The sequence below is a fragment of the Artemia sp. Qi Xiang Cuo genome, chromosome 13 (genome assembly GCF_049724085.1).
Source record: "Artemia sp. Qi Xiang Cuo chromosome 13, ASM4972408v1, whole genome shotgun sequence".
NCBI lineage: Eukaryota > Metazoa > Arthropoda > Branchiopoda > Anostraca > Artemiidae > Artemia > Artemia sp. Qi Xiang Cuo.
The window spans coordinates 58,347,485-58,373,379 of record NC_142806.1 but is presented as its reverse complement, the minus strand read 5'-3'; the positions used below and the strand labels follow the sequence as shown (position 1 = coordinate 58,373,379).

General features: G+C 35.1%; 4 protein-coding genes across 6 annotated transcripts in view; all 4 read left to right on the top strand.

Moving 5' to 3' along the window:
• The first annotated feature begins 5,017 nt into the window (after positions 1-5,017).
• LOC148945475 (uncharacterized) lies at positions 5,018-5,910 on the top strand. Its single transcript, XM_089098596.1, has one exon. The coding sequence runs from the start codon at positions 5,117-5,119 to the stop codon at positions 5,687-5,689; it is 573 nt and encodes a 190-aa protein (XP_088954722.1). The 5' UTR covers positions 5,018-5,116; the 3' UTR covers positions 5,690-5,910.
• A 3,814-nt stretch (positions 5,911-9,724) lies between these two features.
• Positions 9,725-25,895, top strand: part of LOC148945472 (transmembrane protein 70 homolog, mitochondrial) — a 68,643-nt gene continuing 52,472 nt past the window's right edge. The window contains exon 1 of one of the 2 annotated variants that reach the window (XM_089098824.1): positions 9,725-9,760. The gene's annotated coding sequence lies outside the window, so the exon portion shown is untranslated. Of the gene's footprint in view, positions 9,761-12,781; positions 12,799-25,895 lie in introns of those variants that run through there. The other variant, XM_089098825.1, reaches the window with a different exon arrangement.
• Positions 9,734-25,895, top strand: part of LOC148945473 (mediator of RNA polymerase II transcription subunit 17-like) — a 32,964-nt gene continuing 16,802 nt past the window's right edge. Inside the window, exon 1 of one of the 2 annotated variants that reach the window (XM_089098823.1) lies at positions 9,734-9,844. The gene's annotated coding sequence lies outside the window, so the exon portion shown is untranslated. The remainder of the gene's footprint in view (positions 9,845-25,895) is intronic. The other variant, XM_089098822.1, reaches the window with a different exon arrangement.
• On the top strand, positions 16,332-16,712 carry LOC148945474 (uncharacterized). The gene has a single exon (XM_089099055.1). The coding sequence runs from the start codon at positions 16,332-16,334 to the stop codon at positions 16,710-16,712; it is 381 nt and encodes a 126-aa protein (XP_088955181.1).

The following is a 25,895-nucleotide window of genomic DNA, read 5'->3' as shown; positions in this document are numbered from 1 at the left end:
ACTTTACTGAAAAATATAAATGTTTTTACTTTTATAACTTTAATAAATCAAATAATATTCATATTTTGATTACTAAATATCAGTATATGTATATTAAACTAACAATGCATATTCATTTGTATTTTTTTCAGTGAAGTGCAAATTATGTTCTGGCCTTGGGAAGGCATTGGGGTTTTGAGCCCAACTTATGTTAATTTCTGCTCGTTTTGAGTTTGACTCGGTTATTTATTGTAATTTCTGTTCGTTTTGGGTTTCATTTATTTATCGGTGCTGATTTGTGGTAGTTTCACGCTTGGTAGATTATTTGATTTTATTTTTGCTCGTTTTTGGTTTAATGGAGTTCTTTACTTATCTTTGAAAACTTATTTTGTGGAAGAAGTTTTTTTTAATTAATTTCTGTTCGTTTTATATTGACATAGCTATTTCAGAGAAAAAGAAAGTAATACTTAAAATCTTTTCTTTTTTTTTAAGAATTTATAGTTTGGCCTGCTATTTGTATGCTGGAGAAAAATTTTCAGCCATTCTTAACAACATACACCCTCTTAAAAATCTGGACAAAAATAGTAGTGTTTAATTTAGTTTAATACCTCCTCTAGTCGACCTGAAATGGAGAACTTTACACCATTCGGAAAAAAATCTGTTTACTTTCTTTGATAGCTTGGATACACTTACCCTATTTTGATTAGGTTAAATTTTAAGAGCAGAAGCAGCCCCGAAAGTTTGAACATAATACCCTCAGTCGTTCTTGGGATACTGCTGAGATGCCTTATTGGGAATTAGCATTAACACAGTGCATTTTGATTTAATCTTATGGCAACATTCATTTTTTAAACATAAAGTCAAATGGGAGGGGGGGGGCGTGGAAGGGGGATTAGTTTTCCTCCAACCTCTTTCGAACACTAAAAAAGGCATTAACCCTTTCTATTTTCAATTGAATGAGCCCCTTTCGAAGTTCCTACGACAGCTCGTTTGATATAAAGCCCTGGTCTAAACAACAACAACAACAAAAAAATAATACATTATGCCCACATCGATCTTTACTATAAAAATGTCAAGCCTTCCACTCACTTTCGACTATTGAAAAGGGCACTAGGATTTTTGATTTCCAATCGAATGAGCCCTTTTTGAGTTTTTACGACAACACTTCCTATAAACACCTTATATGCCCCAGGGCATAAATTACAACCCTTGCACTTAGGGCTCTGATGGGGTTATCATCCTAAAAGACCTAATTTTCAGAACTTTCGACTTTGTTGAACAAAATGGATGTCTCAAAATTTTGATTGGATGTGTTTAGGGAAATGGTGGGTGTGAGAGGGGGGTTAGTTGCCTTCCAATCACTTTCGACTATTAAAAAAGGCATAACTTACAACCCTTGCCCTGAGGGTTATTGGGGGGATGTCATCCTCAAAGACCTAATTTCCAAAACTTTCACCTACGTTGAATTAAAAAGGGTACACGCAATTTCAATGTCTAATCGAGTGAGCCCTTTTTGAAGTTTCTACGACAACGTGTTCTATAAAAACTTTATATGCCCCCAGGGAATAACTAACAACCCTTGTCATGAGAGCTGTGAGGGGGTTGTCATCCTCACAGACCTAATTTCCAGAACTTTCTACTACGTTTAACAAAACGGCTATCTGTAAATTTTGATTGGATGTGTTTGCGGGAATGGTGGGCGTGAGAGGTGGGTTAGTTACCCTCCAATCACTTTCAACTATTAAATAGGGCACTGGCCCTCTCAATTTCCAATTGAATGAGCCCATTTTGATGTTTTTAGGACAACTCTATCATTAAAAACCTTATATGCCCCCCGGGCATAACTTACAACCTTTACCCTGGGGACTCTGGAGGTATGTCATCCTTAAATATATAATTTCCAGAACTTTCAACTACGTTGAACAAAATGGATATCTCTAAACTTTGATTGAATGTGTTAGGGGAAAAGGTGGGCGTGAGAGGGGGTTAATTATTCTCCACTCACTTTCGACTATAAAAAGGGCAATTTCAATCTCCAATCAAATGAGCCCCTTTTGAAATTTCTACAAGAACTTTCCATATAAACCTTTTATGCCCCCAGGGCATAACTTACAACCCTTGCACTTAGGGCTCTGATGGGGTTATCATCCTAAAAGACCTAATTTTCAGAACTTTCGACTTTGTTCAACAAAATGGATATCTCAAAATTTTGATTGGATGTGTTTGGGGAAATGGTGGGCGTAAGAGGGGGTTAGTTGCCTTCCAATCACTTTCGACTATTAAAAAGGGCATAACTTACAACCCTTGCCCTGAGGGTTATGGGGAGGGGGTTGTCATCCTCAAGGACGTAATTTTCAGAACTTTCAACTACGTTGAACAAAATTGCTATCTAAAATTCTTGATTCGGTGTTTTTGGGGAAAATGTAGAAGTGAGAGGGGGGTTAGTTTCCCTCAATTCAGTTTCGACTATTAAGACGAGCACTAGCCATTTGAATTTCTAATAGAATAAGCCTTTTTCCAACTTTCGATGACAAAGATTTCAATGCAAACCTTATATGCCCCCAGGGCATAACTTATAACCCTTGCCCTGAAGACTGTGGGGGAAGTGTCCTGCTCAAAGGTATAATTTCCTGAACTTTAAACTGCGTGGAACAAAACTGCTATCTCAAAATTTTGATTGGACATGTTTGGGAAAATGGTGGGCGTGGAAGGGGTGTTCGCCGTGGAAGGGGTGTTAGTTGCCTTCCAATCACTTTCGACTATTAAAAACGGTATTAACCATTTTAATTTCCAATCAAATGAGCTCTTTTTGAAGTTTCTAAGACAACGTTTTCTATAAAACCTTATATGCCCCCAGGGCATAACTTATAACCCTTGCTCTGAGGACTGTGGGGGAGTTTCCTCCTCAAAAACATAATTTCTATCTGGAAATCCAAAACATTGAATAAAATGGCTATCTACAAATTTTGATGGATGTGTTTGGGGAAAAGGTGGGCCAGAGAGGGCGGCTAGTTGCTCTCAAATCACTTTCGACCATTAAAAAGGGCAGTATACCTTTGAATTTCCAATCGAGTGAGCCCTTTTTCAAGTTTCTACGACAACACCTTCTATAAAAACCTTATATGCCCTCAGGGAATAACTTACAACCCTTGCCCCGAGGGTTGTGGGGGAGTGTCCTCCCCAAAAACATTTTTTCTATCGGGAAATCAACTACGGCGAACAAAATGGCTATCTCAAAATTTTGATTGGATGTGTTTGGGGGAATGATGGGCGTGGGGGGGGGGGGGCTTGTTGCCCTTCAATCACTTTCGACTATTAGAAACTGCACTAGCCCTTGGAATTTCCGATCGAATGAACCTTTTTTGAAGTTTCTACGACACGCCTTCTATAAAAACCTTATATGCTCCCAGGGCATAACTTAAAACCCTTGCCCCGAGGGTTGTAGGGGAGTGTCCTCCTCAAAAACTTATTTTCTGTCTGGAAATCAGCTATGCTGAACAAATGGTTATCTCAAAATTTTGATTGGATGTGTTTGGGGGAATGATGGGCGTGGGGGGGGGGGGCTTGTTGCCCTTCAATCACTTCCGACTATTAGAAACTGCACTAGCCCTTGGAATTTCCGATCGAATGAACCTTTTTTCAAGTTTCTACGACACGCCTTCTATAAAAACCTTACATGTCCCCAGGGCATAACTTAAAACGCTTGCCCCGAGGGTTGTAGGGGAGTGTCCTCCTCAAAAACATATTTTCTGTCTGGAAATCAGCTATGCTGAACAAATGGCTATCTCAAAATTTTGATTGGATGTGTCTGGGGGAATGATGGGCGTGGGGGGGGATAGTTGCCGTCCAATCACTTTCGACTATTAAAAAGGGACAGTAGCCCTTTGAATTTCCAATCGAATGAGCCTTTTTTGAAGTTTCTACGACAATACGTACTATAAAAACCTTATATGCCCCCAGGGCTTAACTTAAAACCCTTGCCCCGAGGCTTGTGGGGTAGTGTCCTCCTCAAAAAGATATTTTCCATCTGGAAATCAACTACACTGAAAAAATGGCTATCTCAAAAAATTTTTGGATGTGTGTTGGGGGAATGATAGGCGTGGGGGGGGGGCTAGTTGCCCTCCAATAACTTTCTACCATTAGAAAGGGCAGTAGCCCTTTAAGTTTCCAATCGAACGAGCCTTTTTTGAAGTTTCTACGACAATACCTTCTATAAAAAAACTTTATATGCCCCCAGGGCATAACTTAAAACCCTTGCCCCGAGGGTTTTGGGGGAGTGTCCTCCTCAAAAAGATATTTTCTATCTGAAAATCAACTACGCTGAACAAAATGGCTATCTCAAAGTTTTGATTGGATGTGGTGGGGGGAATGATCGACGTGGGGGGGGCCTAGGGGTCCTCCAATCCCTTTCAACTATTAAAAAGGGCACTAGTCAATCCAATTTCTAATCAAACGAGTCTTTTTTGAAGTTCCTACGAAAACTGTTTTGATACAAAATCCCTGGGTATGGAGAAAAAGAAAGAATACTCTGTGCCCATATCGTTCTTTACTCAGGCAGCGCTATCGCGCTGCCTATGATATAGCATGTCACTAAGACTTAGGTTACTAAAATTTAAAACGTTATAACTATCTACAATTGATATAACTTTCTACGGTTGTCAATATAAAATGTTTCATTGCCGTCAATGCCCAACTAGTAAAGACTTGTGCTAGAACACAAGTTTTTATAATCTTAAAATTTTAGTGTTTTAATGCGCAAGCGTTCTAAAATTCATTCCGGCTCGAGCGCCTCAAGGATTCTGTGATTGATTTTTTTTTTTTTTAACATCACTTTTACATTTCTTTTGCAGAGATATAGGTGAAAAACTTATTTTGAAATATGTGAAGAAATAATTTCAATTGCTTCACAATAATTTAATCATCTTGGACGAAAATAAAAAAAGCAAAATGCAAAAAGCAAAAGCAAAATGCATAGCAAAATGCTATGCATGTGGTACTAATAGTTTTAATTCTTAATTCTTATGTTTCTGTTTTGTTTTCGTATTTTTGATTGTTCTGTTTCTAGCTTGTTGCGAATACAAAAGAAGAAATCATTTCTGAATGCTACTTAAGATGTAGAAGCAAAGATTGCTCAAATATGCAATGCTGTGGGCAAAACAGTGAAAACACAGAAAGTCATACTCATTCTAATGCTCACAGCTGTGCTGGCCATGATCACAGCCATAGCCATCATCACAGTCACTATCATGAATCAGCACAATGTCAAGCTAGTGGATACGCACAAGTAAAACAGTCAGATGACATAGTTGCCACTGACAAAACCAAGGAAGATATTGGACTTGCATATACTATTGATATTGACACTTATCACCATGAAATCTACTCTCAAATTGAGGATCATAGAGGAATGGGGGGTTCCGATAATGTAGACATTGGTCATAATATACAAAGTGTTCATGATAACTATAGTCTCAGTGCTGAAATTCAACTTCCTGAATCAGTTCGGCCAGGTAGGCTTAACAGCTTAGAAATTAGCCAACCCGAAGATACTGAAGCAACTAATTCTCTAATAAGCAGTAATGAAGCTACATTAAGTATTTATAATGAAGTTCAAAATCAGTCACCGGAGGGTGAGTTAAATGAAAGTGATGTACATGACTATCCCAAACCAGAAATTGGATTTCAGCCAGAAGGGATCTCAAATTTGTGAAGTTTGTTGACGTGACGAGTGATAATGAGTATATATAATAAATGACTGACTAAATTCACGATTCAAGGGAATATAATTGATGATAAAAGATCATTGAACAATTTTATTGTTAATAAATACGTAAGTTAGTTATTTTGATTGACCCAAGTTTCCTGGTTTGGTTAGATCGAATTTTCAAAAATTGGCATTGACTAAACCAAATAATAAGATTCAGAAAATTTTCCTGGTTTTAATTTTGAGGGCAATTTTTAGGTGCAAAAAATTCAAAAGGGTTACACGTTTTTTTTATATTAGATGAGGGACTGTCAAAAACCGTGCTTTGCAATATTCTTTCTTTGTAAATATCTGCAGATACAAATGTTTCTTTTACAAATATTCTTGGGGTCAAACGAAAAACACTGCATGGGGTCTGGAAGAGATACAAATATTAGTTTAAATAGGGATAAATCCTTTTATTAGAGATCAAAAACAATGAAAAATCTCTGGATATTTTGATCACTGCGTATGTGATCGAAATATCCAGAGATTTTGTCATTGTTTTCACTGTCTAATAAAAGGATTTATCCCTATTTTAAATGTTGCTTGTATGGCATGGAAAGGCAGTGTGGTCTTCGAAAATACTCTGGAAGAGATTACAAGAAAAATTTCAAGGTAAGTAGGAACGTCGAAGGAGGTAGCGAGAAGGAAATGTCTGAACGGGATGGGGCGGAAGCAAAGTTTTCACAGATAAGTTGGCCACGTGCAGCTTGCAACAAGTTGCATCAAGCAAGTTGCAGAAACTTATGAAGAGTAGGAGTGGTAGTTGATCTAATTTTATAAAACCTTGTTTAGATCAAACTTCTTGTTCAATTTTAGCACAAATTATTGCTGAATGTTAGTACTAATCTGAGTGGAAACTCCTCTCGGCCAAAGCTCCCTCAGCAGGAGCTGCAGCCAAGATTTCTAGGTGCCAGAATTAGGCCTTCACGTAAATTTAAATTTATAATGAAAAATGACTGTGACCTTCAAAAGGAAGCAGATGATAATTGAATTATTTGAAAAATGGAAATAAATAGAATAAAAAATGGAACATTTTGCCAAGAAGGACGTTTGTATTCGCAAAATTTCTCGAAGAATACTAAGATAATAAAAAAAAACCAAGAAGTATTTGCTTAGTTTCACTCTAATATTCGATTTTATTTTTTTTATTTTTCTGAAAAATACCGGCTAAAATGAGAATTTCTGGAATTGGTTATTGCTGCAGAAAAAAAAGTGTTGCCAAAGCATTCAGTACTAAGTAGTACAGCGTTCGCCTCTAGCACATGGCCAAAGTCGAACTTTTGCAAGACTAACTGCAATAGATTCAAAACTTACGAAAGGAAAGTATGAGAAAGTACAGCCAAAATAGTCCGTTATATCGTTCTTTTATCCATTAGGAAAGTTTTATTTTTAAATATAAAAGTGATACTTTCAGTCAAGTTGACCAGATCTTTTTTAGCTTGGATAAGCGTAGTTAAAACAATAAGAAATAACCTTAAACAGACTAAAACTATCATAGGAGAATTACGTACTCCTTTGATTGGCTAAATTTCGAAGCAGTAGCCTATTATTCTACCAACATTTTTCTCATGAATGAGTTTGTTTAAGTGTTGATTTAATTGTATTAATCGTTTTATTTACTGAATGTCGTTTTGAAATTTCTAATGATTGTGCGCTAGGAACAAAGAGATCAACAGAAATTTCGCAATCGGATGGACCCATTCATGACTTGGAAGATTGCCATGAGATAGTTCTGGCTCAATTTGGATTCCCCTGAACCCCAGGGTTCTGGGCCTGCTGTTCCGAGGTAGATTGCGAAGAATTGACGGTTCTGGCAATTATCTCAAAAGTGTAAAAATATGAGATATGTCTTTTAGGAATGACAGCGAAGAAGGGGGAAAATATTCGTAATACTATCGGATAAAGGAGATTTTTCAAAGAACAACAGTTATCAGACGGACAAAAAATTGTGGAGTCTTCCGTTCTCGATTATAATCTGCCGTATGATATTTCAAGTTTAACTGTCAATTTGGGAAGAAATGTGGAAATCGTTCGCACACTTCTATTTACTCACGGACTTTGTCTCTCCTTTTATTACGCACTTTGCCTCTGGCGCATAACTTTCTTGTCACTTTTGTGCTTTAGTGCTTTCAAGCCTCACAGAACAGCGAAAAATAACAATACTACTTTTGTAAGAGTGACATTCCCTTCCCACCCTAGTCGTTGACGGAGTCTTTATATCCCCTTTTTAACATAATTCTTTAACATAGTTTCTTAATCTACATAACATATGTTAAAACTTTATACTATAGCTGATTCAGTCCTTTTAAAATTCATCTCGACACCCTGATTTCTAGAGCTCATCTCCCGGTTTCCTGGGATCCTTACTCTCTTTAGTAACAAATGACTTGTCTTGTGATTTCAGAGAAGCAAGTAAATAAGAAAGAGAAACAGATATTGCACTTGTAATAAATATTGTGACTCAAGAAATTTCATGAAAAATTTTTCTTTTTCATTTTTTATTATAAATAAACAATATTATCTTTAAATTTACCTAAAAAATAGTAATATTTCAAATAATATCACATTTATATTTATTATAAATGTTTTTCATTTATAATAAGCTCAACATTTGAGATTTGTTCTACTTTCTAGATGACTTTAGAGAAGTTCAAGACAAAAATGTAATTGGTACTTAAGTACCGATAAGTACACGAAAAATATATTATTTACGTACTTAAAGTACTCTTCAAAAAATGTCTAAGCATGTATTTAATTACTTGGAACTGTACTTAAATACGTATTTAAGTACATGTATTTAAGTACTTGGAACTGTACTTAAATACGTATTTAAGTACCGACCCAACACTGGAACTAAGCAACATACATTTTCAAAATCTAGCAGAGACATTTTTTTCTTTCATTGAATTGATTAAATAAAAATTCAAAATCTTTGCTTAAGCCTAAACGTTATTTTAGGAATAACAAAACTATTACTTGTGTTTCATATGAGTGAAAAATCTCAATTTGAAGAGACTCAAATGAAATCCCGTAACTTATGCTACTTAAGGCAATATGCGTCCGGCATTAGAGAAAACGATGAGATTGGCGTTCAGGCTGTAAAGGAAATTACTAATTGCCCGAACCGTACGTAGGATCCGTAATGCGTATGCTGGTGCAGTTGGTTCACAGAAGAATCTTGGTAAGCGCCACCTTGTGAAAGTTTATAATGCTGTTTCTCTCCCTCATGTTCTATACCAGGTTCCTTCCTATGACATTTTTAACCAATCGGATATAATAGAAATCAGGAGGGCTTATTTAAAATGTTTAAAGTTCTTTATCTGGGTTCCTCCTTGGACTAAGAATGTTAGACTGCGGGAGAGATACAGCTTGCCTGATCCTCTTGATGGTGCAGATGAGATTTTTCCCAAGCTTACGGGTTATCCGTCGAATCACCCTTGGATTTTTCGTTTTAATTCTAGTTTCCTTTTTATTTACCTATTTATTATTTTTTTTTGCTGGGTTACTATTATTTTTTTATATTGTATTATTTATTTGTATGATACATTTAAAGAGGTTTACAACCTTTGGAGTGGCTTAATTTTCTGAATTGTTTGGTTTATAGAGTTTTAATTTGCACGTATTTGCTCCTGCTTTTGTATGTGCTTTTTTTGTTTGATTTTCTTTCTTTTTGTTATACTCCATTGTCATGCTTTATATTTTCAATGGGTTATAAAATAAATAAAAATAAATAAATAAAGGAGATCCGGGCAATCACATTTACGTATCGGAGGCTCTTCCTGCTAAGGAACAGCCTAAGAGAAAGGTGATATTAACATATCAAGTCCTTCCAGTCCCTTATAGATTATATAATGCACTGCAGGCACAGGGTTGTGCCGCCAATTTTACGAGAAGTGATAATTTTTTCAGGCTTTGGGCCTTTTAGTTTTGTTTTCTATCAACCAATTTCCAGTAAATTGTTATCGTCGACAACTATAAGAAAAGTAGCAAGTATTTTAAATATTGGAAAAATCAGGGCATCCTCAGCTTATAGTGAGTAAAATTTTTCCATTTCAGGGCTCAAATTAGCTTATGATGACTTAAGGCTATGGAAGTTAAATACCTTTTAGATTAAAGGTTGGTATGATGTATTTACTGCAAGATTTATGGTTTTAATGGACATTGCCTTCCCCCCTTCCAAAAGGCACTGAACTTGGGTAAACCTTGATAAGTAGCACTCTTGTCCAGGGACTCTTCTGAACTGAGTACAGTAAATATTGAGCATTTCACATAAATGACCTAGGAATAAAGTGAATATAGGCTACCATTTGATGCCTTTAACATAGCACAAAACCGCGTAAAACATAGCACATATTCAATATGTATCCTAACCTCAGTACCTATATTCCCCCTAAACCCCAAAAAAACAAAATTTCAATATTATAGATGCAATGATAGCCTAGGCCTAAATCAGTATTTGTAATCTTAAGCATAGGAAATCACTATTGAAAGAACCAGTTTGACTAGTTTCCTTAGCATCTTCCCTGTACAATATATTGCATAGGTTGCAGCTAATAGAGCAGTGCCAATTCTAATTTAGCTACTTTTACATCTAGAGGCTAAAGTATAGATAAATTTTTGTTGTTCATATTATTGACTTACAAATAAAGTAAACATACCACTTGATGCCTTTTTGGATAAGGTTTATATTAGCAGACTAATCAGCTAAATAAAAAAATAAAACATACCTCTAGTATCAGAATTTCATCCTGAGTCCAAATAGAACACTCATTTCTGTTACAAATTATTTTCAAAATTACTTCTAAGCATGGGTGCCCATAAGCTGAATTCCAGGGGGGGGGGCAAACCTTGTCTAATTGGCACTTTTAATGCTATATAATAGAAATATCACAACAAAAATACAAAAATAAGGCAGCATCATTCAGCCAGGGGGGGGGGCTGGAGCCCCCCCCCTTGATATGAAAAATACTTTTGAAAAAGTATAATACTTTTGATTTGATATGAAAAATACTAAATCTTGTTGAGCAGTAATTCGATTTGAGAAATACTAAACAGTTTGGATTATTAATTTTTTTTGGAAAAAACTTACCACTAGCATCAGAATTTCATCCTGAATTCAAATATGACATCCATTTCTTTTGCAAATTATTTTCAAAATTGCTTCTAAGCTTCCTTAAAAACAGCAAAACTTCTTCCATCCAAACAAACACTTTATGGCATCTCAGTCACTGTATCTTAGTTCTGAATCAAGAACAAACTAAACAGGGAAGCAGGGAAGACCTATTTTGTACAGCTTCACCCAAAACTAGGTTAAGTTATGACTAGGTCACTTGGATAAAAATCCAATTCTGTTGATGTTCCATTGGTATCAAATTTCAGTTTTTTTAGTTTTGATTACTATTGAGCTGGGTTGCTCCTTACTTAAAGTTTGCTACCACAAACTGTTTGAAACTGAATGCTCTTAGTGCCACACACACTGCATGTGTGGCATGCCGGCAGCGTTGCAACACTTTGGTGGCAGCACCATGATTGATTGATTTTTGGGGATTTGGGGAACCAAATTTTTTTCAGGCTGGCAGCATTGCAACACTTTGGTGGCAGACAACCAGACTTTTATTGGTGGTGTTCTTTCAATGTGCTGGCGTGGCGCCAGGGTCTAATACAAATGCATACCACTAAATAAATTAGGTCACTTTAAAGTGACCTAGTTTCATAACTTAACATAGTTTTGGGTGAAGCTGTACAAAATAGGTCTTCCCTGTTTAGTTTTTTCTTGATTCAGAACTAAGATTCAGTTTAGAATTTGGAATTTGGTTATATTTAGGCTGAAAGCTAGAAAAAAATTCAGATTACTCAAATAGAAAAATATCATTTTCAATTGTTCTGATTTGTATATTGCCAGTTATTAGAAAATGTCTATGTGCCAGTCATGTGAAATGTCATACTATACTGCAATAAACAGATTTATAAATAATGATGAAGCAAGCAACAACTTTTTCAGGATATTACACATCTGAAAATATGTGGAAATGCAGCAAGAGCTATGTCATCCCAAAGACCAAAAAGAGAAGATTTTGCAGCTATTCAGTATCCAATAGAAAAGGGAGTTTCTTGCATCAGGCCAAGATTAAGCCTCATCAAATCCTGATATTTATAAATCACTTTCTGTTGGATGATTGGGACCATCAAATGGTTATTGAGGAACTCCAGATAAGTAAAAAAACAAACATTGACTGGAGGTCTTTCTGCTCAGAAGTTCTGATGGCTTGGAAAGGAAACCAAGAGCCTATAGGAGGGCAGGGTGTTGAGGTTGAAATTGATGAAACTTTAATGGCAAGAAAAAAGTACAACAGGGAAAGGATTTCACAGCAAGTTTGGGTTTTTGGTGGAATAGAGAGAGAGAGAGAGAGAGAGCAAAAGAAAAATTATTGTAGCCATGACTGATGGCCAAGAAGGCCTCCAAAGAAACAAGGAAAAATTTAATTCCTATTATAAAAAAATATATTAAGCCTGGAAGTGTTATTTACAGTGATAAATGGGGAGCTTATTGTACTTTGTCCAGCCATTAATATACTCATTACTAATCAATCATTCAGCCAATATTGTTGATTCACAGGACTGTTCCATTCATACTCAAAATATAGACAGTCTGTGGAGATGCTTCAAAAAGCACTCTAAGAGACCAGGGATGCAAACAGCATACATAGAGCAGTATGTATTGTGCTTCTTATTTCTGCAAAATTTTAAGCAAAAAGACTGACTTCATAATTTTTTGATTGAAGCTGCAAAGCACTATCCCCCTGGAATTGATAGGGCACCTAGAGCACCAGTTAGTGACACCCCTAGTGCATCAGAAAGTGATGATGAAAAGTTAGATATGAGTGATTAGTTTGTTTACATTAAGTGCTATTTATCTGATATTTATAAAACTATATGTAGCTGCCATAAAGTGTTTGTTTGGATGAAAGAAGTTTTGCTGTTTTTAAAGAAGCTGAAAAGCAATTTTGAAAGTAATTTGCAACAGAAATGAATGTTATGTTTGAATTCAGGAGGAAATTCTGAAGCTAGTGGTAAGTTTTTTCCCAAAAAAATGAATAATTCAAACTGTTTAGTATTTCTCAAATCAAATCACTGCTCAACAAGATTTAGTATTTTTCATATCAAATCACTGCTCAACAAGATTTAGTATATTTCAGTTAAATAACAGCTTTCAGCAAAATTTTGTATTTTTCAAATTGAATCACCGCCATGACATTTCTTTGAAAAAAAAACCAGGAAAATTGAAGAAACTTAAAGAAGCTTAGAAGTAATTTTGAAAATAATTTGCGACAGAAATGAGTGTTATATTTGGACTCAGGATGAAATTCTGATGCTAGTGGTATGTCTTTTTATCTAGCTGATTTAGTCTGTTAATGTAAACCTTACCTGCCTTTTTTATGCTCTCTCCAAATATAATCACTTTTTCCACAAATGAATTTTATCCCATCCCTATGTATATATACCAATTCAGGGTGGTATGTTTACTTTATTTGTAAGTCAAGAATATGAACAATGAAAAATTTACCAAAGTATGTCTCAAGAAGGTATTTTCAATTACCCACCTCCACTCTTTCTCCCTCTAGAGGGTCCTGAAATTTGCCTACATGACAGGTCTACACTAATTGAAACTTTGACAAAACAATATTTTACCTTAATTTTCAGTTATCAGTTTCTTTTTCACTGGTTTTAGTTCTGAAAATACAATTCCTGAATTTTAACCCATACCAATGTTTTTTTTTTCAAAATTTGCAGATCTTTAAAACCTCATAAATTGGGATTGAGAAAAGTTGTGAAGCTGAAAACAGTTTTGTTGTACTTCATTTAAGCAGGAGATCTATTTTGCAAGGTTTCACTTTTATAACACAAGGATTTTTAAAGGTCAGGACCCTCCAGCAGGAGAAGGAGCAGAGGTAGGTACTTCAAAATACCTTCCCAGGACATACTTTAGCCTGTTGACCCATCCCTGAGTTTCATTTTCCTAACCTAACCCTTTCCAAGATAGCTAAAAGTAGCTAAAGTAGAATTTTAAAAAAGGCCTTGAGTGGTACCTTCACTTTATTTGTAGGTCATTTATGTGAACTGGTAACTATTTACCCTGAACACTATAATGACACAAGAGTAGTGGTAAATTTCTTGTAGGCCTTATAATTTAGCTAAGATGAAAGTGAAAATGTCATTTGATGCCTTTTTATATGTTCTTTTGTAATTCAATAAATGCTTCTGGGGCTAAGTGTATCTTGAGCCCTTAAAGGGGCCCTGAAGGTATTTTAAATGAATAATGAAAGCATAAAAAGCATCAAATGATGTTTTCACTTTTATCCTAGCTAAATTATATGACCCACTGCAAATTTACCCACCCCACCTCCCTAATGTGGAAATATATACCCTGAGTTGTCAACATCAAAGTTTTGAATCACAAAATTCAGTGCTATTTTTGTCAGTGGCATTTGAACTTTGCTCAAGATGCAATTAGCCCCAGAAGCAAATATTGAATTATGATAGATTTTTTTTTATCAAAAACAGGCATCAAATGACGTCTTCACTTTCATTTTAGCTATATTATAAGGCCCATTAGAAATTTACCAGGGTAGAACCATTCAGTTCCCCATTCCATGCTGTTTCATAGTAGGTTAATAGCCCCAATAGGCCACTTAGTCTGTGTGTAATCTTGACAAGTAGTTCAACAAAATGCATCTTTCATAAACATAGTAGTAGGTTCCTAATGTTTGATATTATCCAGCCTAGATAGTTGGGATTAGCTGATGGTTAGGATTGGCTGTCTACCATGTAGGAATATATTTTGACATTTAAGTTTAAACAAAGCTAATTTTACATTCTATCCTAATTAAATTCCTCTGCTACACATTACTTGTCTTAGATTTAGTCTAGCATAACTATGAGGCCTTTTTCACCAACAAACTGAATTCTAGAAACTGAATTCACGAAACCAGTTTATAAAACTGGATTGTCAAATCACAACCTGTAGAACAGCAAAAGTTGTAAACTCAATTGATGAATGGGCAAAATCAACAATATTTCTTTTGAGCATTGTTGTAAAATTCACAATCTAGATTTTGAACTTAAAATCCAGATTGTCAGTGGAACAGAATTGTCATAATCTGGATTATCAGCAGAACAGCAAGTTTGCAATTCAGATTTTGATTTTACAATTTGGTTTATCAGTAGAAATTTCTATGATTAAGCCTGTATATGAATTTGATACATTGTTCTAGCCTATGTATTCTTCACAATCCTTTTTCCTGGATCAGGGAGCATTTTACAAATTTAGACTCAAGCTGAATGTGGGTGTATATGAGTCGGCTCCACTGCTGCCTATCACTGCATCCAAAGTTGTTAGTGTTGTATCTAAAATTGTCCCATCATAAAAGGGGACTAATAGTTTGTGAAGTTTTTGATGGTATCTTAGGAAAGAAAGCTGGAAATGCAGCTAGGAATATTATTGAAAATGCTTTATGTTTAATAGAAAGGAGGAGGGGCTTGTGCAAGAATTATTTGAGAGATAGATCGTATGAAAATAAGAGGAACGTAAAGAAAGTAGAGAAAGCAAGAAAGTGTGGATTGAGATGGTGTAAAGTGGATGTCATGGATAAAATTGCTGAATACCTTTAAGATGCAGCCTGATGGCACAATAGTAAAATTTTGTACTAGCATGCTAGTAAATTGAGAGGGAATAGTTAATTTTGACTTCTCCCAGTTAAAGATAAGAGCGAGGCTATAATTAGTGAGAAGGAACAAGTTGACCAATTTTTACTCTTAGATGGGTATCAGTTTTATGGCTGATCACCTCTAAAAAAAATCTGGTAACAAAATAAAAGTAGAGTAAGCTAAGTCTGCAGTCGGCATCTTTTTTGAAGAAAACATACTCATAAAAACACTAAATTCTATATATACCCTAGGGATAAATGCAGTATTACTGGACAGGGGTGAAGAGGAGGATTGCAATTTTAATGGTAGCAACCATTATAGGCTATATAAGGTATCAGTTTTGTGGATGACTGCTTCTAAAAGAATCATGCTAACAAAATAAGAGTAGGGTAGGCTAAGTTTACAATTGGACATTTTGTCTGAAGGAAACATTATAATAAAACTGTAAATTCTATTCATACAGTATTACAGGCTGAAGGTGAAGAGCAGTATTGCAGTTTTAATGGTAGCAGCCATTAGGCTATTTAGGGTATCAGTTTCGTGGCTGGTCACTTCTAAAGAAAACATGTTAACAAATAAGAGTAAGGAATTCTTAGTCTGCACCTTGGTAAGCTTTTCTGAAGAAAACATGTTTAAAAACAGTGCCAATAGATTCATTATTTTATACTATTGGTAACATTCTAGGTTAGGCCCTGCTCAGAAGAAAACTTCATAATAAAATTAAAGTAGTGTAGTTGGACTTATTAAAAGAACTATCTCTAGCCGGCGTCCTAAAGTATTTATGAAGCTCTACAAGGCACTGGTTCGGCCACGCCTTGAGATTGGAATGTCCCTGGTGTCCCCCTATTTTAAGAAGGACAGAGAAATACTAGAAAAAGTACAGAGAAGAGCAACTAAGATGGTTGATGGCCTCAAACAAGTGCCATACAAAGAGCGTTTGCGTCATCTGAAGCTCCCTTCTCTCACATACCGGAGGAAGCAAGGCGACATGATTCTAACCCACAAAGTCATTTCAAAAAATACTCTTCCTGGTCTCCTTGCTTCCCCAGAACGCCTTGTGACAAGAGGACATTCAATGAAAATTTTCAAGAAGCACTCTTCTATCCAAGAGAGAAGCCATTTCTTCAGCCAACAAATAACCAACTTGTGGAATCAGCTCTCTGAAGATACGGTGTCTGCAGACTCAACGATTGCCTTCAAGCGAAGACTTGACGAAGATTGGCAACAGCAGGAGTTCCTCTACAACTGGGAAGCTGCTGAGTCTACAACCCGAATGTAGCAAGCGAATCACGACAAAAAAAACAACCATTAGATGTCATCACGGAGCATTACAAGGATGGAAAATCCTTAAATTCGCTCCAAGCTGCGATTTAAGGTAATTTAAGTTAATTTAAGTAGTATCATCAGATACCTTATTTTAGGCTTCCTATATCCAAATCTTAGCTTGCAAATTACTTCCTATTCTTGATAATTTCTTTTAAATCCTGGTCTTTGCTAATCTCAATTCTATATCTTCAATAGATCCAAAATCTTTACTTTACCATTATCCTGGTAGGTGAAGCTGTCATCTTCATCAATTTTCTCATTACTTAAGATCACGTCTTCACCTTCATTTATTTTTTGTCTAAATAACAGACTTCTTAGCATTGATTTCTAAACTTTCTTGTGCCCAGAACTTTCAAAAGCTCCATAAATTTTCACATTTTATCAACATTTTCATATTAGGACAATCAAGTAATTAGCATAGTCTTGTGCATAGTCAAGTAATTAGCAATTCTTGTGCCCAGAACTTTCAAAAGCTCCATAAATTTTTGCATTTGCATTTTATCAACATTTTCATATTAGAACAGTCAAGTAATTAGCATAGTCTAAGTCCCTGAGAGTTTCACCATCCTGTTTGTTACTATGTTGTCCCTTAGGCTTTGCTGTGTTCCTTTGTACAAATTCGGTCAAAATAATCCAGATAAACAGAGATAAGACACAAACCTGCTTAACTCCTGATTCCACGCTGAACCTACTAACCTTAACTGCTGTCCAGGTCTATATCAAAAGCTTGCCGATTTGTTGGCTTGTATCATTTTTTTACTTATTTCTCATTTACAATGCTTCTTAATCGCAAATAATGCCAGTTAAAAAGAAAACAACTAAACCTGCATCTTTTGTATATAGCCTAGGGCTATATCCAGGCATTAGGTTTAGGGGGCTAGGATGTAGATAAACTGTAAACAACTCTACAAATTCATTGAATACAGATTTTTTTTTAAATTTAGTGAAGTAAGAATTCGTTTTTATTGTATCTAATTCAGAACAGGACATCAAGTCTGATGTCATCATTTCATTAACCTAGCTCAACTACTTATCTTTAAATGATTAATGAAATTTCCTGACAACAATCATTTGCCCTAATAGAATCTTTCCTGCCATCTCCTATTTGATTCTCAAAAGCAGCTTGCCTTTTTTGGCTATTTTTCCAATTTACTTCGTTCTTGAATTTGGTTATAATGAGAAAAGAATGAGATGGGTATAACAAAAAAAAGAAGGTTGACATGGCTAGGAAATGTGTTGCAGATGAAGGATGACAGATTGTCCTATTTGGTCAAACATCTAAGGCCAAATGAACAACATGTCATCCCTGAACAGAGTGAAAAGTGATTATAAAGAAGGATTTAAGGAAATTTGAACTTCTTGGGAGGGTGTGAAGACATAGGCTTTGAATAGATTGAGACCAGGGAGGCGAGTGCATAGCTGTGTTTGCCTTGTGCGGCTTGGGGCTGCAGTGAGTTGTTAGCAGTTAATAGTAGTAATATGCCAACCCCCCAGCATTACCTGAAAATATTTGGTAAATACCCTTAGTCATTTCTGATTCATTACCAATTTGCTCTTTCAATATCTTGGATGCAGACAGTGTCTTTTGATTTAGTTCTATATGACCCTTAACATTCCCTGAAAGTTTCAACTTACTACCCTTAGCTATTCCTGAGATAGTGCAGATTTGCTGTTTTGACAACCTGGAGGCTAATAATATATTATGTTTAGTTCAACACCCCCTCCAACATTTCCTGAAAGTTTTCGCTAAATACCCTTAGCCATTTCTGATTTTTTATTGATACACCCTATTCACATGTGGTGAACATAGTGTCTCTTCATTTAGTTCAATATGACCCTCCATATTCCCTGAAAGTTTCAAGTTGATGCCATTAGCTGTTTCTGAAATATCAAAGATACAACCTATTGGAGCCTGGATGCACACATTGTCTTTTTGTCCTTTGACCCTGTCAAATATTCCATGAGACTTTCAACTTGATACCCTTTGCTGTTTGTGAGATATGCATATATGGCCTTTTGACAACCTTGATACATACAGTGCCTTTTGATTTAGTTCTATATCCCCTCAACATTCCCAAAAAGTTTCGAACTAATACCCTTGGCTGTTCATGAGATATTGCAAATTAACTCTTTTGACAACATTGATGCACTTCTTTTGGTTTAGTTTAACACCCCCTCAACATTCCCTGAAAGTTTCAACTAAATACCCTTAAATAATCCTGATTTACTGCAGATACTCCCTTTTGGCATCCTGGATGCCTGTAGTACAATTTGATTTGTTTCATCATTCCTCACAACATTTCCTGAACGTTTCAACCTAATACCTTTAGCTGTTCCTGAGATATTGCAGGTATACTCTTTTGAAACCTGGATGCACATAGGTGTCTTTGGATTTGAGTTCAATATCCTTCTAAACATCTCCTGAAAGGTGCAACCTAATGCCCCTTTGACAACATGGTTTTTCACAGTGTCTTTTGATTTGGTTCAACATCCTCTTACAGTGCAACAGCCTGAATCTTTCATGTAGTTCAACACTCCACTCAATATTTTCTTAAAAGTTTCAACTTAATATCCTTAGCTGTTCCTGAGATATTACAGATATGCTTTTTTGACCACCTGTCTGTATAGCCTATAGTATCTTTTGATGTGTTTCAACAGCCCCATAAACATTCCTTGAAGTTTCAACTAAATATCCTTAGCCATTCCCGAGATATTGCAGACACACCCTTTTGGCATCCTAGATACAAATATTGACTTTTAATTTAGTTCAATGTATCCCTCAACATTTCTTGGAAGTTTCACTTTAATACCCCTAGCTCTTTTGGAGATATTGGATCCAACATGCTCTCTTTCCCAATAATAAGACCTATATGTAAACAATGGGCAACTTGCATAATTTATAGCCCTCATCTTTGGGGCTATAGGGGATCATGTCAAGGCATGATCATTAAATCTTTCAACTATCTTGATCCACATAGCTACCTCAAAATTTTGATCAGGGTTGAGGGGAAAAGCAACTAAGAAGGTCTTGGGAGGGTGAATGGTTGTCTTCCATATGTTTTGACTCTAAAAAAGGTGCTGAAACTTTCAATTTACAATCAAGTGAGCTCCCTCTGGGGTTTCTGTGACAATTCCTTCCATATAGAGTAGAAAAAAGATCATTCATGGAAGCCACTTCACTCTTTACTTTAAGGCAGTGCTACTGTGCTGTCTATGACAAATAAAGCTTTTTAGGCTAATAGCTCTCTATAGTTAAAATTTAAATTAGCAAATTTTAAACAGGCCTTTTTGAAATCAGTGTATAGTAAAAAATGCTTTTGTTGGAAATTTTGTCGGAAAAAGTTTGTTATTTACAGTTTCTGTTGTTGATAGTAATTGTTCTTCATCCTAGAAATGAGGGGGCAGAAGGGCGCTCACACTAAAGCTTCAAAATGTTACAGATACTAATTTTGTTCTCATTATATCATAAATTAAACTTTGGCATAAAAGTGGAGCGTTTGGAGGCACAGCAGCCCCTCCCCCTTTGTATATAATAACGTATTTTTGTTATTAGTTCAAACGTATATCTTTACTTGGATCATTTGTGATATTTTGTTTTTAATTTTTTTTTCTTTTAATATGCTGAGGAGTATCTTTAGGTTGAAGAAAGCTGCTCTCTCCCCTCAGCCTTCCAATCCTTAAGCTAAACTCTATCTTTTGTTCAACAGTTCTTCAAAAATCTCTTGAGATTTTCTTAGCAACTGGACAGTGCCTAATTTTCGGACATCCATTTTGTGACAAAAATTACCATTATTTGGGAGTAAAATCATATGTCTTTTTTTCTAAATTTGAATCTAAGAAATGTCACCGTAACAGCCTGGTATATTTAAATAGCTGCATTCAGCCATATTCTTCATATCATAAACATGTTATTTTGCATTTATTTATAAAAGTACCGAATAGAAGTAAAAAAGAAGTTTGTAACACTTTGATGACTTTGATTACCTAAGCAGTGCATCATAATAGCAGAACATTCAGTCACATTCACAGTCATTAAGACTGTTTTAACCTGATTTGCTTACAAATCTAGCTCCTCTCCTATAGACTTAGATTCTGATTCAGGTGACAATTTCTCTTTCGAAGACCCCCTCCCCCAACAAAAGGGGGTGGGGGGATGGGAATAAACGCCGGCTCCCAGGGAAATCTTGAGATTTTCATGGTTTAAGGAGGCGGGAGGAGGTTGGAACGCCAAAATTGAATTTTCATGGTATCATGTCAGCCTGTTTCAAGGGATGATTCATTTAACAAATAAACATCACTCCTGGAGCCTCTTACCTCTTATTTCCCCCCCCCCCATAGCTGGGGAAAGAACCTGAAACATCCAGGAAAGGGAAATATAGCTTATGATATATACTTAATTTTTTTTCAAGTGTTGATTGTCAGCTGTAATATTGGCTTCAGACTTGTGATCAATAATGTCCTAAACTTTTGAATAAAAAATTTGGAGAGTCATTCTTAAAATAAGAACCTTGAGTAAACTCACTTACCAGTACCGTTTGTGAAGTATACACCGATGTGTTTTTATTTTTGACTTATAGATTACAATATTAGTAATGAACGACAGCACAAATCCTGAAACACCAACTTTGACACTGTTTTCGGATTCTATATTTTTTTAATTGAGACTTTTTTATTTGTGCAATTCAAGCCTAAGCTTTGTAATCAACAATATCATCGATCTTGAAATGACAAATGGGTTGAAAACTCTACTTGCAAAATATATAGTTTAAGTGTTATGATTTTGGACTTCAATATGGGAGCATTAGCCTCAGATTTGAAATCAGCAATATCATACATCCTCAAACATACATTATTTTTTAAGCATATACGAATATGTATTTCGTTTTCTTCTATGTAGCAATGATAGCCCCAGATTTGTAATAAAAATCTTGCTAAAGTGTCTACTGTGGTGGAACCAAAATAACTGTTTGTGGAGCATATAATCAAACTGTGATGCTGTAACTTCAATATTTCAATGTTAGCATTAGGTTTGTTGTCAACAATATTCTAAATCCTTAAACACCAACTCTGTTGCAAATCAAACACTGTTTGTTAATTATGTATTCAATGTATTAGCCTTATATCATTCTATATCTGTATTATATATGTATTAGACTTAGATCTGTAACCAACGCTCTTATTTGTCCTTAACTTACAAATTAAATGGAAACTAAATACTACTTGTGAATAATATTTAATGCTGTTTGATTTTGTAATTCTCCATTGCATTTATTCTTAGTTTTGAAATCAACAATATTTTCAATATTTTCGTATTTTCAGTTTACTATCTTCAAGATTAAATGCGAAGATTGCAGCAAATAACCTAACTTTGTGAGACTCCACATAATTTTCATCCCATGTTTTGTTCTTCCTTTTCAGTTTGACCTCATGTTGGTTTACTATTGCAAGATTACTGTTTTGACTATTCTCAGTTTTCATTCTTAGTTTTACTATTTTCAGTATTTTCAGTTTACTATCTTCAAGATTAATATTTTCCTAGATATGTTTGATGAATTTTTTAATGAATAGATATATATTGTTAAATAAAAAATTTATAATTGTGAAATGATAGATATAATGTAGTTTGATTCCGGACGTCTAATATAATGTGTTTTGATTCTGGATAGTCAAAATCTCAGTTGCGTCACTAACATGGGTACCGCCTGGGCAGACTCTAAAAGTGCCGCCCCTTTCTGAGTCTAATGAGTAATCGCACCCCTGTAATGTTGTAAAATTACCATAAAACAGAAACCCGGTCAGTAAAATTGGTAAAATAAGGTAAAATTCGTAAAATAAGGTATTCCCTAGGAAATAGAGGGTAAAATTGCTGTTTTAGAATTAGAATTAAAATAGCCGTTTAGGTAGAAGACCAGTGGAGCATTTTTTTCTGTCTATCTTCTTTTCAGCTTTTAAAGACAATTAAAAAAAAAAATATATAATTTTTCTAGGGTTAAAAATAAGTAATACTATTATTTTTAAAACTAATAGATAGAAAATTTCTAAACATAAATTAATTCAAGTTTTGTTAAAACACTATTTAGTTTAGAGTACTTAAATTTGATTAATACCCATTTTATTTGTTTATTATAAATAGGCTTTGATTTGCCTAGGGTTGAAGGCAGGGGCTAATTTAGGAATCCCCTGATACTTGAAACTTCTTTGAATTTCTGGACGCTCCCTGATCAAATTATCTAGACTTTTTTTTACAATCGGCGTCTCCCTTCCCAGAAAAAAAAAATCGTTCATGATTTCCAACTTAGTGCTTCTTTATGATGACCCCCTTGAAAAAAGCAAAAAAAGTGATATTTTGTGCTTCCCATGAAAAAAGGTGATTTTCCTTGTTGTTCTAAGTGGGTAATTGTAATTCTCTTATACGGAATTTTGACCATGTTGATTCTAATGGTGCAACTTTCATTTCGAACTGACTCTATTTTTGAGAGGTTTCCGGATATTTTTGAAGTTTTCACAATAAGCTTTTACTATTAAGAGTATCAAACAGTTCGTGGTAACGAACTGTAAGTAAGGAGCGACCCGGCTCAATGGTAACCGAAACTCTAAAAAACGGAATTTTGATACCAATAGATACATCAAAAGAATCAGATTTTAATTCTGATTTTAAATATATAAGTTTCATCAAGTTTAATCTTACTTATCAAAAGTTACGCGCCTGAGAAAATTTGGCTGATTTTTGAAAAAAGCGGGAAAGACCCCCTAAAAGCTATAGAACCTTAATGAAAATCACATCATCATATTCAGCGTATCAGAGAACCCTACTGTAGAGGTTTCAAGCTCCTATCTACAAAAATGTGGAATTTTCCATTTTTTTTGCCAGAAGAAAGATCACAGATGCGTGTTTATTTGTTTGTTTGTTTGTTTTTTTTCCCAGGGATGATCGTATAGACCCAGTGGTCCTAGAATATCGTGGGAGGGCTCATTGGAATGGAAATTAAAATTTCTATTTGCCTTTTTAAGTGACCAAAAAAATGGAGGGTAACTAGGCCCCCTCCCACGCTCATTTTTTTCCCCAAAGTCACCCGATCAAAATTTTGAGATAGCCATTTTGTTCAGCATGGTCGAAAATATTATAACTATGTCTTTTAGGATGACTTAAACCATCGAAGTCCCCAGGGGGAGGGCTGAAAGTTATGAAATTTACCCAATGTTAACATATAGTATTGGTTATTGGGAACTATACAGAAGTTTTCAGGAGGAATTTTTTCTGTTAGTGGGGGATGGGGGTGGGGCGGGGGTTATATGGGAGGATCTTTTCATGAAGGAAGTTGTACTGGGGAAAGAGACATTGCTATGAAGGGGGCGCCGGATTTCCCATCAGTATTAAAAAAAAAAAAATCAGAAATTAAATATAAAAAAGCAAGTTTTTCAACTGAAAGTAAGGAGCAACATTAAAACTTAAAACAAACAAAAAAATATTAGCTATATGATTGGGTCCACCTTCTAGTCAATGCCTCGCTCTTTAAGCCAAAGATTTTTTAGTACTTTCGTAAGAGCTATTTTTTCTAATTAACGGCCTTTGTGATTAAGGGGTCATTTTTAAAGAATTGGAACAAAATTCGAACTTTAGCTTAAAGAGCAAGGTATTGACTAGGGGACAAACCCCTTAATATACGTATTAAAAATATATGAATATAGAAGTTCGTTCGTAAGTTACGTATATTTATTACTAATAAAAACGTTCGTAAATAAAATTCAACAAGTTTCCAGAAAGCCATTTAACCAAATAAAAGTAAAATTAATATGCAAATTTCGTTTTAATTATTCATGTACGGTGAGCCAAAATCAAAACCTGCATTAAATAAAAAACGTTCACAAATGAAATAAAAAAAAAAAAAATTTTTTAACTGAAAGTAAGGAACGACGTTAAGACTTAAAATGAACAGAAATTATTCCGTATTTGAAAGGGGCTGTCCCTTGCTGAACGCCTCGCTCTTTACGCTAAAGTTTGACTTTCTCAAAACTCAATTTTTTTTAAACAATAAAATTTTGTTTTTATTGCAACTTTTTTAATTAACTTTAACGAAATTCACACCATCAGATTCAGCTTATCAACGAACATTATTAAAGAAGCTTCAAACTCCTATCTACAAAAATGTGGAATTTTGCACTGTTAATTAACTTTAACGAAAATTAAAGCATCTCATTCAGCTTATCAGAGAACCCTATTAAAGATGTTTAACGCTCCTATCTGCAAAAAGGTGGAAATTTGCATTTTTTGCTCGAAGAAAGATCACGATGCGTGCCCTCCAAAAAATGGAGGGCAACTAGGCCCCCTCCCACGCTCATTTTTTTCTCAAAGTCACCCAATTAAAATTTTGAGATAGCCATTTTGTTTAACATAGTCGAAAATCTAATAAACATGTCTTTTAGGATGACTTGATCCCCCGCAGTTCCCAGGGGAAGGGCTGCAAGATATGAACTTTGTCCATTGCTTACATATTTTATTGGTTATTGCGAAGTATACAGACATTTTCAGGAAGGATTTTTTTCAGGTGGGGGGGGGGCTGGAGGAAGGGGTTACTCGGGAGAGTGTTTCCATGGAGGATGTTTCTTTGGGGTAAGGGACATTTCTATGAAGGGTGCGCCAGATTTCCAAGCATTATTTAAAAAACGATCAGAAATTACATTATACAAAATAAGTTTTTTTTCAACTGAAAGTAAGAAGCAACATTAGAACTTAAAAAGAACAGAAATTATTACGTATATGAGGGGGTTCTCCCCCAAGTCAATGCCTCGCTCTTTACGCTACAGTTTTTTTTAGTGCTTTCAAAAGAGCTATCTATTCTAATTAAACGGCCTTTGTGATTCTAGGGTTTGTGAATTAAAATTTTTTTAACTTTTAACGTAAAGAGCGTGGTATTGACTAAGGGGAGAACCCCCTCATATACGTAATAACATACGTAATAAAAAACAACAACAAGCGATACGGCTCAATACTAATCGGAACTTTAAAAACCAGAATTTCGATTTAAATAAATATATCAAAGGAAGAGCCTTACAATGCTGATTCTAAATATATAGATGTTTTAAGGTTTAGTATTACTTATCAAGATCTAAAAGCCTGAGAAAACTTACCTGATTT